The 14,846-nt window shown below is 54.8% G+C and overlaps 1 protein-coding gene across 1 annotated transcript; it reads left to right on the plus strand.

Moving 5' to 3' along the window:
- Nucleotides 1-213: 213 nt before the first annotated feature.
- On the plus strand, nt 214-13,227 carry map2k2a (mitogen-activated protein kinase kinase 2a). The gene is made up of 11 exons (XM_088622557.1): nt 214-1,306; nt 2,790-3,000; nt 4,593-4,739; nt 5,044-5,121; nt 5,788-5,839; nt 7,173-7,297; nt 8,147-8,360; nt 9,171-9,235; nt 9,335-9,396; nt 9,903-9,948; nt 10,326-13,227. The coding sequence occupies exons 1-11, from the start codon at nt 1,215-1,217 to the stop codon at nt 10,434-10,436; spliced, it is 1,203 nt and encodes a 400-aa protein (XP_088478683.1). The 5' UTR covers nt 214-1,214; the 3' UTR covers nt 10,437-13,227.
- Nucleotides 13,228-14,846: the final 1,619 nt, after the last annotated feature.

The following is a 14,846-nucleotide window of genomic DNA, read 5'->3' on the forward strand; positions in this document are numbered from 1 at the left end:
TATATATTTTTGTGTGTGCGTGTCTAAGTCTGCTCCTGGAGCATTATAAGGACAGACACAGCATTGCGCGTTGTGACAGGCAGGAACACTCGCGGTCGAAGCCACTCTGTTTCTGGAGTTACTCCATCCCGCCGCCAGAGGTCGCTGCGTGCAGCTCCAGGCGCGACCTCTAATCTCGCGAGATTTATGTTGCAACCCTGGACCGGATTCCGCTGATCGTGAAGGATGTGTGGGTGACAGATCTCGCGAGATTCCGTGGGACCCCTCCTGGCCGCGTCTGCTGCTACTGCTACTGCTTCCTGAACCGGGACCCGAACTGAGTCCCCGCCGCCCAGCGGAGAGCCTAACCGAGCCGGCGTCCCCCGGCCCATCCAGTGGACATTCGCCGCAGACACCCCGCTCACGCCCTCTCCCCGCCGCAAGGGCCGCGCAGCCTCGGGCTCTAGTGTTCGCTGCCACCGGGGGACCCTGCCTCCCTTTTCCGCGTCCGCAGAGCCGGAGACAGGCCGCGGCCGCGGTGCGCCCCAGGACAACACCAGAGACGGTCTTTCTCTCTAAACAACAGCTGAAGACTCTGAAGGAAAGGAAAAGAGACAAACGTGGTGATATGCTGTTTATTTATTTTTTCCTGGCGTCTTCCTTCAAGTGATCACTTTTCCGTACGTGTCTGAAGTTACCCGGGGGACTCGCACCTTGAAGAGGAGACTCGGGTGTTTTCAACGTTTCAAAAGCTGCAAAACCCGATTCTAACCTCCGCGCTTCGGGACGGGCAGAGGTGCCGGGGCCGCGATATTCATCCTGTCGGATGCAGACGTCGATCCGTGTGCGGTAGTCGCGCTGCTGCTGCCCGTGTCCCAGCCCCGCCGGCAGACCGGTGGCCATTAGCGACCCACCTTCCCGACCGGACCGGACCGCCCGCCCGCAGCTCTTGAGAAGGGGATGTCGCTGTGAAGAACAGCATCTCAGCTGTCAAAAAACACCCACTATCGGGGCACTCGTGCATTTCAGCTTTAATTGTCCAAAAGAAAACCTTTCCCAAGCCGGCCTGTAGAGGCGGGTGGGGGCTGCAGTCGAGACGGGGCCGCCGAAATCTCTCTCTATGTTTTAATCTGGGCTCCCGACTGGAGCTTCTGATTCAGCGAACCAGCGCCGAGTCGGTTTTCCCGGTCCAGTGCGAGCTGTGCGGGCTGGGTCGCGCCTGAGGCCCGAGCGAGATGGCTCCGAAGAAGAGGCCGATGCCGCTGAACATCACCCCCACGGGCGGGGAGGGCCAGCCCGGTCCCAACGCCGTGGACGCCGCGTCCGAGTGAGTACCTTCCGGGGGGAGCGGGTCAGCTGCTGGGGGGGGGTTAAGGTGTTTAAAAAGTCTTCTTGCCCGAAAGGTAAGTGCATCAGTGGCCTGGAGTGAAAACGTAGCCGCTGAGCTGATACCGGGCGTGTGTAGGGTGTGTCGGGGGTTTGAGACCCGCTTGCTGACGGACACATCAGCAGGAAGGGTGCGACAGCGGGGTCTGGACTGGAAGGTTGGGGGTCCCCCCCCTGAGCCGGATGCTGCACCCAGAGAGCCGCAGGGAAAGACCCCGCTGTAGGAGAGGGGGCACATGGGAGTCGCTTTGTATCAAAGGGCGTCGGGGAAAGATCAGTAACCTGTCGAGTTTCACCTGTTCAGACCAGTTTGTCATGAGCGCTCCCATACAAAGACATTAAAGGAATCGCCCAAAACACCAACACTGAGCAGCAGCAACAACAATACGTTAATAAGTGAGTAGTGCAGCGTAAAAGAGTGCAGGGCTGCAGTGTGTTCAGTAGCTCAGCATGAGAATGCAGGGCAGCAGTGTGTTCAGTAGCTCAGCGTGAGAATGCAGGGCTACAGTGTGTTCAGTAGCTCAGTGTGAGTGCTGGGCTGTAGTGTGTTCAGTAGCTCAACAGAGTGCAGGGCAGCAGTGTGTTCAGTAGCTCAGTGTTACAGTGCTGGGCTGCAGTTTGTTCAGTAGCTCAGTGTTACAGTGTTACAGTGCTGGGCTGCAGTGTGTCCAGTAGCTCAGCGTAAGAGAGTGCAGGGCAGCATTGTGTTCAGTAGCTCAGCATGAGAGTGCTGGGCTGCAGTGTGTTCAGTAGCTCAGCGTAAGAGAGTGCAGGGCAGCATTGTGTTCAGTAGCTCAGCATGAGAGTGCTGGGCTGCAGTGTGTTCAGTAGCTCAGCGTAAGAGAGTGCAGGGCAGCATTGTGTTCAGTAGCTCAGCATGAGAGTGCTGGGCTGCAGTGTGTTCAGCAGCTCAGTGTGAGAGTGCAGGGCTGCAGTATGTTCAGCAGCTCAGTGTGAGAGTGCTGGGCAGCAGTGTGTTCAGTAGCTCAGCATGAGAATGCAGGGCAGCAGTGTGTTCAGTAGCTCAGCGTGAGAGTGCTGGGCAGCAGTGTGTTCAGTAGCTCAACAGAGAGTGCAGGGCAGCAGTGTGTTCAGTAGCTCAGTGTGACAGTGCAGGGCTGCAGTGTGTTCAGTAGCTCAGCTTGAGAGTGCTGGGCAGCAGTGTGTTCAGTAGCTCAGCGTGAGAGTGCTGGGCAGCTGTGTGGTCAGTGTTCAGTTTGTCACGAGCGCTCCTGTACAAAGACGTTAAGGAATCACCGTTACCCCGGAGCAGCAGCAGTGTCCGTATGGAAGGTGGGAGCGACCAGGAGCCCAGACGACGTTCAGACACTGCTGGCAGTGAAGGGAAACCTGTGGTGTTAGCTGACTTCCCAAACTGTGCACTGAACACTGTCGTGATGTCCCCCCCCCTCCCCCCCCCCCAGGGCAAACCTGGAGGCCCTGCAGAAGAAGCTGGAGGAGCTGGACCTGGATGAGCAGCAGAGGAAGAGGCTGGAGGCCTTCCTCACGCAGAAGGCCAAGGTGGGCGAGCTGAAGGACGACGACTTCCACCGCATCTGCGAGCTGGGCGCCGGCAACGGCGGCGTGGTCAACAAGGTGTGCCACCGGCCCTCGGGGCTGGTCATGGCCCGCAAGGTGAGTCCCAGTGGGGCGGAGCCCTCCAGTGGCTCTCTCTGAGTGAGTTCGTTAGAAATCAATCCTGTTGTGAGCTGTGAACGTAAGGGTAGCAGGTTATTTCCGTGTCGAGGGAGGGCGTGGCTCATCTTTGCCGTAAGATGACGATATCAGTGGGGTTTCAGCTGCTGCTTCACCAACTACCGTCCGTTCAATTTCGGAAAGTTGTACTTATTCAATTTCTTTTTATATAGCGCCTTTCACAACAGGGTTGCGTATTGCGGTGATCAGATTGCATGAAACGTTCCAAGTGTTGCAGACTGCGCTGGAGTGGTCTGAAATTAAACTCCTGGAGTTGCAGCTGGGAAAGGACATCCTTCTGCAGGAGGAAGCACCTTATCGGGCACTGAGAGAAGGAAGCAGGATGAGAGATCTCGGAACAGCTGAGCCGAATCCAGTCACTGTACTAACGCATTTCTATTTCATCTGGTCTCCAGTCCAACACATCCATGTGACTAGTAAACTGTAGACAAGCTAGGGACGTGGGCTACTTGAGGTGTCTTTCTAGAAGTTAACAGATTCAGGTTTCACGTTATTGCTTTCAGAGTTAATACCTGTTATCTTTGTAAGTGTGTGCTTCTTGTCCTAGTTTGTAAGTTATGATGTGTTGTTCAAAGCTGGTTAATACATTTTCTAGTTATATGATTAATTTATTCAGTAGTTCTCAGTAATAAAACTGATAAGTGGGTGTTTGGGAGCTGATAACAGCAGTGTTTGTGCAAACTGTGACCTGGAGGGGCCCCTTTCCAAGATCTCATCTTGGGCCCCCAGAAAGCGAGGGCCAGCCCTGGTGAAGGGCTGCTCAGGGGCCACAGGCGTGGCGTGTAGACAGACCCAGGGACAGACGGTCCTCTCTCGTCCCCGCGGCTGACGGTCCTCTCTCGTCCCCACGGCTGACGGCCCTCTCTCTCCATCTCTACCCCCTCAATCCCTCTTCCTCTCTCCCCCTCTCTTCTTCATTCCCTCTCCCCATCCCTACCCTTTTCTCCATGTCTCACTCTCTCTCCTCTCTCTGTCTCACTCTTTCCATATTCTTAATTTTTCAATTCAATTCAAGGTGCTTTATTGGCATGACCAATGAATACAATCAGTGTTGCCAAAGCAAAGCAGAGAAAATTAACATAAAACAAAAATCTACAGACATTTACAATAAAGACACATCATAAGATATTTAAATGATGTGCGGAGCAGTGGCTCTGTGGCTCAGGATCTGCTCCTGTGGCTGGAAGGTTGCTGGTTCAAATCCTGCGGCCGGCAGAGGAATCCTACTCCGTTGGGCTCCTGAGCAAGGCCCTTAACCCCAGCTGCTCCAGGGGCGCTGTATAAATGGCTGACCCTGCGCTCTGACCCCCAGCTTCTCTCCCTGTCTGTGTGTCTCATGGAGAGCAAGCTGGGGTCTGTGAAAAGACAAATTCCTAAAGCAAGAAATTGTATAGGGCCAATAAAGTGATCTGATCTTATCTTAAACATGGATAACACTTTCAAATATTTGGAGCCAGATTCTTGTTGCGTAGAAACAGTCTCACTGCCTTCCCCCCTCTCTGCCCCTTCAGCTGATCCACCTGGAGATCAAGCCTGCCATCAGGAACCAGATCATCCGGGAGCTGCAGGTGCTGCACGAGTGTAACTCCCCCTATATCGTGGGCTTCTACGGGGCCTTCTACAGCGACGGGGAGATCAGCATCTGCATGGAGCACATGGTGAGAGAGGGGCAGGGGGGCAGGGGCTGGGAGTCTGTGTTGACTGTGAGGAGCAGTGTTGCAGGCTGGGAGCTGTATGTAGCACAGAGGCAGGAGCTCCTGGGCTTGTCCTGCAGCACAGAGGCAGGAGCTCCTGGGCTTGTCCTGCAGCACAGAGGCAGGAGCTCCTGGGCTTGTCCTGCAGCACAGAGGCAGGAGCTCCTGGGCTTGTCCTGCAGCACAGAGGCAGGAGCTCCTGGGCTTGTCCTGCAGCACGGGGGGCTGGGAGCTGTGGTCTGCGCTCTGACTGTGCCCCTCTCTGCAGGATGGAGGGTCTTTGGATCAGGTGCTGAAGGAAGCGAGGAGAATCCCAGAAGAGATCCTCGGAAAAGTGAGCATAGCTGTGAGTATTCCCACTCTTGGACTAGGGCACTGCCGCAAGGTTGGGGTATACGTGTCAAAGACTAATGTTCTATAGAGAACTGTTCCACAATTAACAGTTTTAAAATGAGGAAGTCTGTTTACAGAGCAGGGGCAGAACAAGTGAACAGTTCAATGGGTAAAAAGGAAACATCTTCAGGTTTCTGGTGACGTACAAGGTTATATATGGAAGGACGCTCTCTCCTGTGCTGTGGAAACCACTCATTTCTCTTAATAGTCAGTGTTTCTTTGTGTTGCAGTAACACTGTTGTCTTGGCCACCAATGCACAGCAGTGTAAGTCTAAAAGCAAGTAAGATCACAGAGGAAATGTATAAATACAGCAGATAGCAGCATCTCTGTAAAAGCAGCCATCAGACTGACTGCTGTCTGTAAGGAGGCATTTGTTTAGTTCTTAAAAAAATTAAATCGATTTTTAAAAGCAGCCTGCTATTAAATATTTAGAAAGCGTAAGCGTTCTTTTGTCTGAAACCCTCACCTGTCCTGACCATTGTTGTCGCAGAAGTGAGCGTGTTCATTGTGTAACATCACTGAGCGTTACACTTTGAAAATGTCAGAGTTTCATGAAGCAGCAGACATGCAGCTGTGAGAGCTCTGTTCCCTTCTCTCTCCACCCCTTCTGTGCTGCAGGTCCTCAGGGGGCTGGCCTACCTCCGGGAGAAACACCAGATCATGCACAGAGGTAACGTCGCTGTGCTCGTGTCCACAGAGCATCTGCGTGTCTCTGTGTCTCTCTGCATCTCTTGCAGCTCCAGTATGAGTGTGAGCTGAGTGTCGTCCCCCCCCCACCGTCTCCCCCCCTCGTGTCTCCGCGTCTGTCTGTCCTCCCCTTGTGTCTCCGCATCTGTCTGTCCTCCCCCCGTGTCTCCGCGTCTGTCTGTCCTCCCCCCGTGTCTCCGCGTCTGTCTGTCCTCCCCCCGTGTCTCCGCGTCTGTCTGTCCTCCCCCCGTGTCTCCGCGTCTGTCTGTCCTCCCCCCGTGTCTCCGCGTCTGTCTGTCCTCCCCCCGTGTCTCCGCGTCTGTCTGTCCTCCCCCCGTGTCTCCGCGTCTGTCTGTCCTCCCCTCGTGTCTCCGCGTCTGTCTGTCTGTCCTCTCCTCGTGTCTCCGCGTCTGTCTGTCTGTCCTCCCCTCGTGTCTCCGCGTCTGTCTGTCTGTCCTCCCCTCGTGTCTCTGCCTCTGTCTGTCTGTCGTCCCCCCCATGTCTCCATTTCTGTCTGTCCCCCGCGTGTTTCTGCCTGCAGGGGAGCTGGTTGGTCTCCATCTTCAGGAGCGCTCTTTCCCCAAAGACCCTTTCTCTCTGCTTCACGGCACCGACCAGTGTGGGGGGGTCTACACCTGACGACGACTGGGGGGGTGGGGTTGCCTGCAGGCTGAGCAGAGCTGGGTGTGGTGACTCTGGGGGGGCTCCGGTGCCGAAGGGGTTACCGGGCCGTGGTGTGTGCGGCGGGGAGCGTGCCGCGCCGTCTGGAAGCCCAGGCTGTAATTACAGGCCGACTCCCGGCGCTCGCAGACATGACTGCATGGCGGCCGCACCCAGCACCCCCCTCCCCCCCCCCGCCCTCCGCCCACCCCTCGCTGCTGGGGGATGGGGGGGGGCGGGGGGTGTCGCAACACCTAAAGGAGGCTTCTCAGGCTCTTCTTTCAGTCTGCCTTGACCCCTCTGCACAAATCGCACGTGCTCTTCTTCCAGGATGCCAAAATCCGTTTGGTCACAGCAGCTGAATGTGTTACTGAGAGCTTGTCCTCTCGTCTCCGGCACGTCCCCCCGAGCTTTCACCACAACCACACCCCCCTCGTCCATCACGGTGCATCGAGACAAAGTCGATCAGGAAAACTGATCGCAGACGTCTGCCCTTGACAAATGTTTTGTGTGTGTGTGTCTGTGTGTGCGCGCGTGCGCCCAAACGGATTGCCCTTGCACCCGGGACTGCTAGGGCCGGGGCCCAGCTCCGGGGTGGTGCACAGACGCCCCCCCCCCCCCCGACCTCATCTGCCTCTCCCTCCCTCCTCCCACAGACGTCAAGCCCTCCAACATCCTGGTGAACTCGCGAGGGGAGATCAAGCTGTGCGACTTCGGCGTGAGCGGCCAGCTCATCGATTCCATGGCCAACTCCTTCGTGGGGACGCGCTCCTACATGTCTGTGAGTCGCCCTTCCCCGCGCCGCCTGGCTCTCGGCTGCCCTGGCAGGGGAGTGCAGATCCCAGGCCAGGGGCAGGCTCTCGCTTGGCTCCAGTCGTCGGCCGCTGCTGCTCGAGGCCCTGGGCGCTGGGCGCTTGTGTTCCTTCCCCCTCGCCTCCCTCTCATTTTTAGCAAGGAGAAAAAAATGTTAAATGATCTCGTTGGCCGGTGGCAGCCTCCTTCCACAGTATGAGACCCAAGCTGCCGGGATCTGAAGCCAAGTTACTAGAGAGCCCCAGTCCTACAGGTTATACTGGTCTGGTGTCTTCAGCCAGAGTTTCAGAATCTGCTCAGTTGGGCTAATAAAGGCAGAAGCCGCCCGCAGTGAAGCGACCCCACCCTCCTGTCGGCCTCTCGCTCCCGCTCGGAGCGATCCAGCGTCCTGGCCGGAGACTCCGGGGGTCTGGGGGGGCACGTCGCTGTAGGTTTTGTAGCGGCTTGTCGGCAGGGGGTAAAGCCCAAATAAAAGAAAATCGTTTTCAAAATGAAAGGTAGAAGCTGCAGTGTTGTAGGAACCCGTGGGAACCATTCATTTTCTCTCGGTGTTCAGCCGTGATTTTTCTTTGCGAGATGGGTTTCGCGGAGACGTTCTGGTTAAGGGTCAGTAGGATATCGACTGTGTGTGTCTCTGGTGCTCGTTGTGTCCGTAGCCCTTGACTGGCACTGTTGTGATCTGGCGCTGTGGCGTTGCTGTGCTGGGCCTCGACAGCGTGTCCCTGGTGCTCACTGTGCCAGTAACTGCCAGCCGGCGCCGTGGCGACGCTGCGCTGGGCCGCGGCTCGACCACGGTGACCATGTTGTGTCCTGGCAGCCGGAGCGCCTGCAGGGCACGCACTACTCTGTGCAGTCGGACGTCTGGAGCATGGGCCTGTCCCTGGTGGAGCTGGCGATCGGCCGCTACCCCATCCCCCCGCCCGACGCCCGGGAGCTGGAGGTCATTTTTGGGCGGCCTGTCCTCGACGGCGCGGAAGGCGAGAAGCACAGCACCTCCCCCCGCCCCCGACCCCCGGGGCGGCCCATCAGTGGTGAGTGTCCCGTGGCAGCGCCCCGACACGGGCTGGGCTCCCAGGGCCGCCTGGAGCCCGAATCCGGCCGCTCTCTCGCCAGGAGTGCACACGTTCAGACCTCGAGTGTCTGGGCGGAATTGGAGGGGAGCCGCAGTCCCAGTTTCTCAGACCGGTTTTTAAATATCGGTGATTCAATAAATCCTAAATTTCTTTTACACATTTTGACTTCAGCAAGAGATCGTGAGCTTTGTGAAAGTATTGGAAGTCGCCATGTTGTCGCAAACTCGCATTCGAGTTCCCGCAATTGGTGATGTGAGGCCCTTCCTGCTCACTAGTCCCTGTAATGACTGATGTACTGTGATGGACGAGCAAATCAGTACAGGCTGTGCAGCAGACATTTCGCTGCAAAGTTGTTCCAACGTGATCTGCATGCAGAGTTAATAAGTCGTATTTGTCAGCAACACTCTCAAAGTCGAGAGCAATATTTATATTTCTGTGCAACACGTCACTGGAAGATCCGTTGCCTCGTTCTGAATGGGAGAATATGGAGTGGCGCAGACCAGGAAATTGAGTCTGTTTTGTGATGTTTTACAACTTGCCTTGGGCATTTTACTTGCACTTATCAGCGCTGATTCTTATCGACCCCGAAGTATAAAAATAGCGCTGCAGTTCCCCTTTAAGGAGGGTGGGGGAGGGGGGGCACAGCCCTCCGCCCGGCTGATTGCACGGTTCGGGGTGACTCCGCGGCGCGCGGGACGGCGCAGGCCGGCCCCCGAGCGCGGCAGACGTCTCACCGCCGTGTCCGCGTCTCTGTCGCCGCTCCCGCAGGGCACGGGATGGAGAGCCGCCCCCCCATGGCCATCTTCGAGCTGCTGGACTACATCGTCAACGAGGTGAGGAGCCTGCCGCCTCGGCGCGCCCTGCCCCCCGTCCCCCCGGTCCCCCCCCCCCCCGTCCCGCCTCTTCACCTTCTGCCCGTTCTGTGTCCGCAGCCTCCGCCGAAACTGCCCTCCAGCGTCTTCACCTGCGACTTCCAGGACTTCGTCAATAAATGGTGGGTTTCCCCCGGCCGAATGTTTCTTGTTTGTGTCTGTCCTCGTGCCTCGTTCGTGAGATCTGCACTCCGTGGTCGTCTCCGAAGCTGCAGCGGGGAAAGTCAGTCCAGAGGCAGCCTGGCAGCAGAGAACGCAATGAGGCCGACGTTCCAGCGCTGAGCACCCAACTCTGAGCACGTTGTTACTTAAGGAGCAGCCAGGGCGCTGGAGGGAGTCGGCTGCCAGACCACATTACACGCAGCGATTTTCCAGAGGGCCACAGGAACTGGCTTAACAAGTCTTGATGGATCAGTAAGATGAGGGCAGCAATCAGGATGGGCCAGATGGCTGCTTCCTTGCTTTGCTCAGTTTCTTCAGATGAATTGCATGTTCTCACCTTGGTAGTCTTTGAGACAGAGCGGAAGCTTGTTGTCAGCGAAGAGGGGGGGCTTTGGGAGAAAGGGGGAGCCTGTGGAAAGGGCCGTGCTGTACTCACTGCTGCGTTCTGACTCTCTTTGCTTCTCAGCCTCATGAAGAACCCTTCGGAAAGAGCCGACCTGAAGATGTTGATGGTGAGAAGCGGAGGAGAGGCGACAGTCTTGGCTGCAGAGATCTGTAATCTGGGGCGCCCCTGGTCCCGCTAACAGGCCCGGGGGGGTGACCTGGGGTGGACTGCAGTGTCCTGGGGGGAGGAAGGGGGGCCCAGTGTTTCTAGTATGGCCGCCAGCGCGGGGATCAGCTCCCCACCGAGGGGGGCTTGAGCTGTCAGTGTATTAAGCCCTGATGTCCCAGTGTTCTGGAAACGGGTCTTCTGCGATTGTGACTTGAAGGAGGAGAATGGGGCCTCGTTTTAAACTGCGAGGCGCAGAGACGATTGGTGGGGGGCACGTGTGTGGTGAGGCCCCATTCTTCCCCAGAGCTGACGCGGTGTTCCGGTTGTGTCTTGCAGAACCACACGTTCATCAAGCGCTCGGAGGTGGAGGAGGTGGACTTCGCGGGCTGGCTGTGTAAAACCATGGGCCTGAACCAGCCCAGCACCCCGACGCGCACAGCGGTCTGAGGCACCGGCGCCCCCCCGGTGTCCGTCTGTATGTCTGTCTGTACGAGTCGAGCATCTGCCACTCGCCACCTCCCCCAGCCCCCGCAACAACACACACCACGCCTCCCCCCCCCCCCCCGATCCCGACCCTAAACTCCTGCTCCTTGGCAGCTGTGTGTCGCCTGTCGGCCTCCTCGGATGTCGGGAGGATTCAAGGTGGGAGGGGAGTGTGATGGTCTGCAAAGCAAAAGATATCACAAAGGAATATTTATTAGCTGTTTTTAGGGATATCGAGATAGACCCTGCGTATGTATATTTATTATGAAATAAAACAGACATTTGAAACTTTTTTTTTAGTAGCCCGATCTGTCCCCACCCAATCCGAGAATGCCCGAGTGCCACACCTCGGCCGCCACTGGGCAGACAGCACTGTTACTCGCCGAGCGCCCCGAGCACAGCCTGCCCTTCTGTGATCTGTGATCGGCTCCCCAGCCTGGAGCGTCATGACTATGGCGTTGCTGCTGGAGGGGGCGGGGCTAGGCCAGCTCGAGGGCATGTACACTCCCTCCCACACTTCCCGTCACCCCTGCCGTTTGGAGATATTTTAGACCTGTTATAGCCAATTTCTTTTTATTTAGCGATAAACATGCACCTGTTTTGTCTCTCCAGTGCTGGCTTGGGTATTAAAAATGATATAGTACGTTTTTTAAAACTCCTGCCATTTTTTTGTCACTTTTATTTGATGTCGAAGGTTTTTCTTTTAAATGCTTATCTCTTGTGCTCAGTCGGGGAAAAAAGTTACAGGAGGGTCCTGTAGTGAAGTTACCACACTGACCCCTTAGGGTCCAGACAGCGCTGTAGATACAGGATGTAAACCGCAGCCCTTCGCCGAGGCGAGCAGTGCTTCACTGGAATAGCAGACCTGTGTGTTTTTACTTTTCGAAATGAGTTACTGGTACAGGTCTGGATCCGTCTGGAACTGGGCTCCCGGTCGTGTTTGCTGGTGCAGTGTGAGCAGTCTCTGCAGAGGCTGGAAGAGCACTGGGGGTGTGTCTGTCGACAGGGTTTCTAAGACTCCAGCGGGGGGGGAGGGGCGTCTCCGTGTTTATGTTTGTAAATCAATTGGAAGAGACAGGTTTCCATGGGCAGACGGGGACACCGGCAGGGTGTGAAATATTTCAACTGCTGGTTCCCGTTGTATTATTCACAGTACTGAACCAAAACTGGTATTACCCCAAACCTTGCAGAAACCACATTCTGCTGCACTGAAGGCCATGTTGAAGAAACGCTCGCTTGTTATTTTTCTCATCAGTGTGGTGGTGTCTGTGACAGGGGTTAGGGTCTCGCGGTCTCGCGCTCTCGCCACCCTCGGCCGCCTCCAGCAGTACTGAAGCCGTTACTTCAGTGGTTATGAAATTTAAGTATGTGAGGCTGTGGGACTCCTTATTACCCACTCTGATGTGTTTATTTGCAGCTGGTATCGGCAGTTAAAATGGGTAAATGTGACCGTCTGCCTGCACAGTGGCAGTAGTGTTCGGTCACGAACGGGGGTGCATGCACTCAGACTGCGTCTCATCTCGGGAGCGGGTGAGAGTCCCCTTGTGCGGCAGCGTGGTCCGTTACGGGTTCTGCCCGCTGCAGGCGTGTAAGCAGATGCTGGATATTTGCAGCTTTGTTGTCTTTGTTTCAGTTGCATTTGCACGGGCGTGATGTTGGAATGCTGTTAAATGCTGCTTTTCTGCTTCGTCGTTGCAACGGCGAGAGTCCGCAGCCCTCAGGACCCGCGGTGGGGCGCAGCGCCTCCTAGTGGGCTCCGGCTGCTTAGCCAGCCTACATAGACAGAGGGAGCCCCGCTTGCTGTGCCTCCTAGCGGTCTGCCCCCATTGCTTTCCGAGACCAGTGCGACTAAAAACCCTGTACAGTGTCATTGGAAAGGCCCAGTTAGATCACGTCTAATGCTGTCCCAGACCTCTCTTGTGGATAATTCGGGAGGCTCCACGCAGAGATCGCGGCCCCTGAGGTCAGGTTTTGGTTAATCAGTCACCCCTCCTCAACTGCCTCCGGTTCCACAGGTGCTCTCGCTGTGCAGCAGTGATCCAGGCTGGATCTTGGCAGCACCGTTTAAACACGCAAACATATCCACCGGCTGCACACGCTGCATAATCTTTCAGACAAGCGGAAAAAGAAGCACAGTCCTTTGAGCAGACAGAGAAGCAGTTCTCTGCCATACCCCCCCCCCCCTCCCCCGAAAATAAAATAAAACATCTGATCGCTAATCATGCTGGAGTTTCTCCTTCTGCGTTGTCAGCTCATGGCACATCCTTCACAAATCTTCTGTGTAAAACCGTGCATCACTGCACAGTGGTTATCGATACACTTATGGGTTCATTATTTTTTTTATCTCTGTGTATTCTGGCTGAGTAAATCGTGTGGACTGAATGTATATTTAAGTGTTCTGAAAGCAAGTCGGCTCGTGAGCTGGACACGGGGCTGTGCAAGGTCAGGCTGTGGCCCCTGCCAGGCTCTCTGAAGACCACGTTCGGGAAGAGTGTCTCACAGACTGGACAGCGATGCTGTTCTGGGGATGAAGTGCATTTAGGTGACAGTTTTGTAATTGGGATTTCTTGTTTCTTGCCTCTTTTTTTTTAAGAAAACAAACCAACAAGAAAAATCTCTCTTCTCTCTCTCTGTGCTTGGAAATTTGAGAAAAGGCTAAAATTGTTTGTACTGAGCATTCTGTTGATGCTAAAGGTCCTTTTTTTTTTTTTTTTGGAAAAAAGACTCGATTAATAAATGGCACTTTACATCGTGAGTAATATGCAACTCCTGTGTTTTTATTTTGTGGAGGAGGGGTGGGGGTGGGTGGAGCCAGGGAGGTTTAACATAGTCATGTTTTAGTACGAAAACACCACCACCTGGGATTACATGTCTGATTCCAAGAACAAACATAAATTCATCATCCCATTCAGAAAGCGCGATCAGGTGACCTTTGATGTACTTCCGCCCGGCCTGTTGGCTAGGGAGGGGCACAGGGGTCAGGAGAGGTTAGAGATCTGGTGTGTTACATGATCCAGAGGGGGAAAATAATGGAACTTGAGAAAGTTACTGCTGGAAGTACAAATAACATTAGTCATAGGGGATCTAAATAGTCATAAATGAGTAAAAGTAAAACTTGAAGCTGCTGAGTTTAAATATGTTTTATACTGCCCCTGCTGGCAGACGTAGGGCATGCATACTTAATAACCCTCTCTTTTAGTTAAAAGACATCCACAGCCAGCTGTCTCTAGAAAAAATGTTTTCATCTTCAGTATGCTTAATACTATAAATAATGGTAATAACGATCAAGACAATGCACTAATGCTTACTGCTCTGTAGCAGTGCCTAGTGTACACTCTTTGTAAGACTGTATCACCCTGCACTCACAGCTGGCAGCCCACTGGAGCCCAGCAGGTGTGAGCCTGGTCAGTACCTGGAGGGGAGACTCCTGGGAAAGCTGAGGCTGCTGCTGGAAGAGGTGTTAGTGTGACCAGCAGGGGGCGCTCACCCTGCACTCTGTGTGAGTCCTAATGCCCCAGTATAGTGACGGGGACACTGTACTGTGAACAGGCACTGTCTTTCGGATGAGACGTAAAACCGAGGTCCTGACTCTCTGTGGTCATTAAAAATCCCGGGGTGTCTCTCGAAAAGAATAGACGTGTTACCCCAGTGTCCTGGCCAAATTTCCCCCTGGGCTTTACCCATCATGGCCTCCTAATAATCCAAATCTCTGAACTGGCTTCATCCCTCTGCTCTCCTCCCCACTGTGAGCTGGCGCATCATACAGGTGGGGGTAAACAGTGGTGGTGGAGGGGATCCCCATTACCTGTAAAGCGCTTTGAGAGGTGTGTCTAGAAAAGCTCTATGTAAGTGTGAGGAGTTATTATATTATAAGGCTTGGTATCCTTTCTGCCAGGTGCCTTTTGACTTGTACTGCCCCCTGCTGCTGGTGTGCATGTCTGTGCCTTTCACTGTGTCTTACAGTGCATGGCTGTTCTGCTCCACAGTGCCCTCTTGGGGAGTGATAAGGTATACTGCATGGCCTCACATGTTTCGACATGATCGGAAGAGCAGAAAGATTGTGCAAGGGCTGCATAGGTATCACCTTCTATCATAGTCCACACTTTGTTTACCATCTCGAGGTGTTCTGTGAACCAAAGTCCTAATCAAGTGGATAAATCGTGGAAAATGCCCATCCCACGCCCAGCAAATAGCGTAGGCCAGTGTCGAGACAAGAATCACTTTTCGGATCAATTCTGTGCTCGTTAATGAAAATGCTGTTAGCGAAGAAGGGAGGGGTTGATTTCATTGCTCTGCAGTATAGATGAAAGATGGCTAATGGAGATGCTGCATTTGTGTAGCCGATGCGCTGTATTAGTTTCTTCTTCAAGAGAT

Source organism: Lepisosteus platostomus, chromosome 27 (genome assembly GCF_059453375.1).
Source record: "Lepisosteus platostomus isolate fLepPlt1 chromosome 27, fLepPlt1.hap1, whole genome shotgun sequence".
Classification (NCBI taxonomy): domain Eukaryota; kingdom Metazoa; phylum Chordata; class Actinopteri; order Semionotiformes; family Lepisosteidae; genus Lepisosteus; species Lepisosteus platostomus.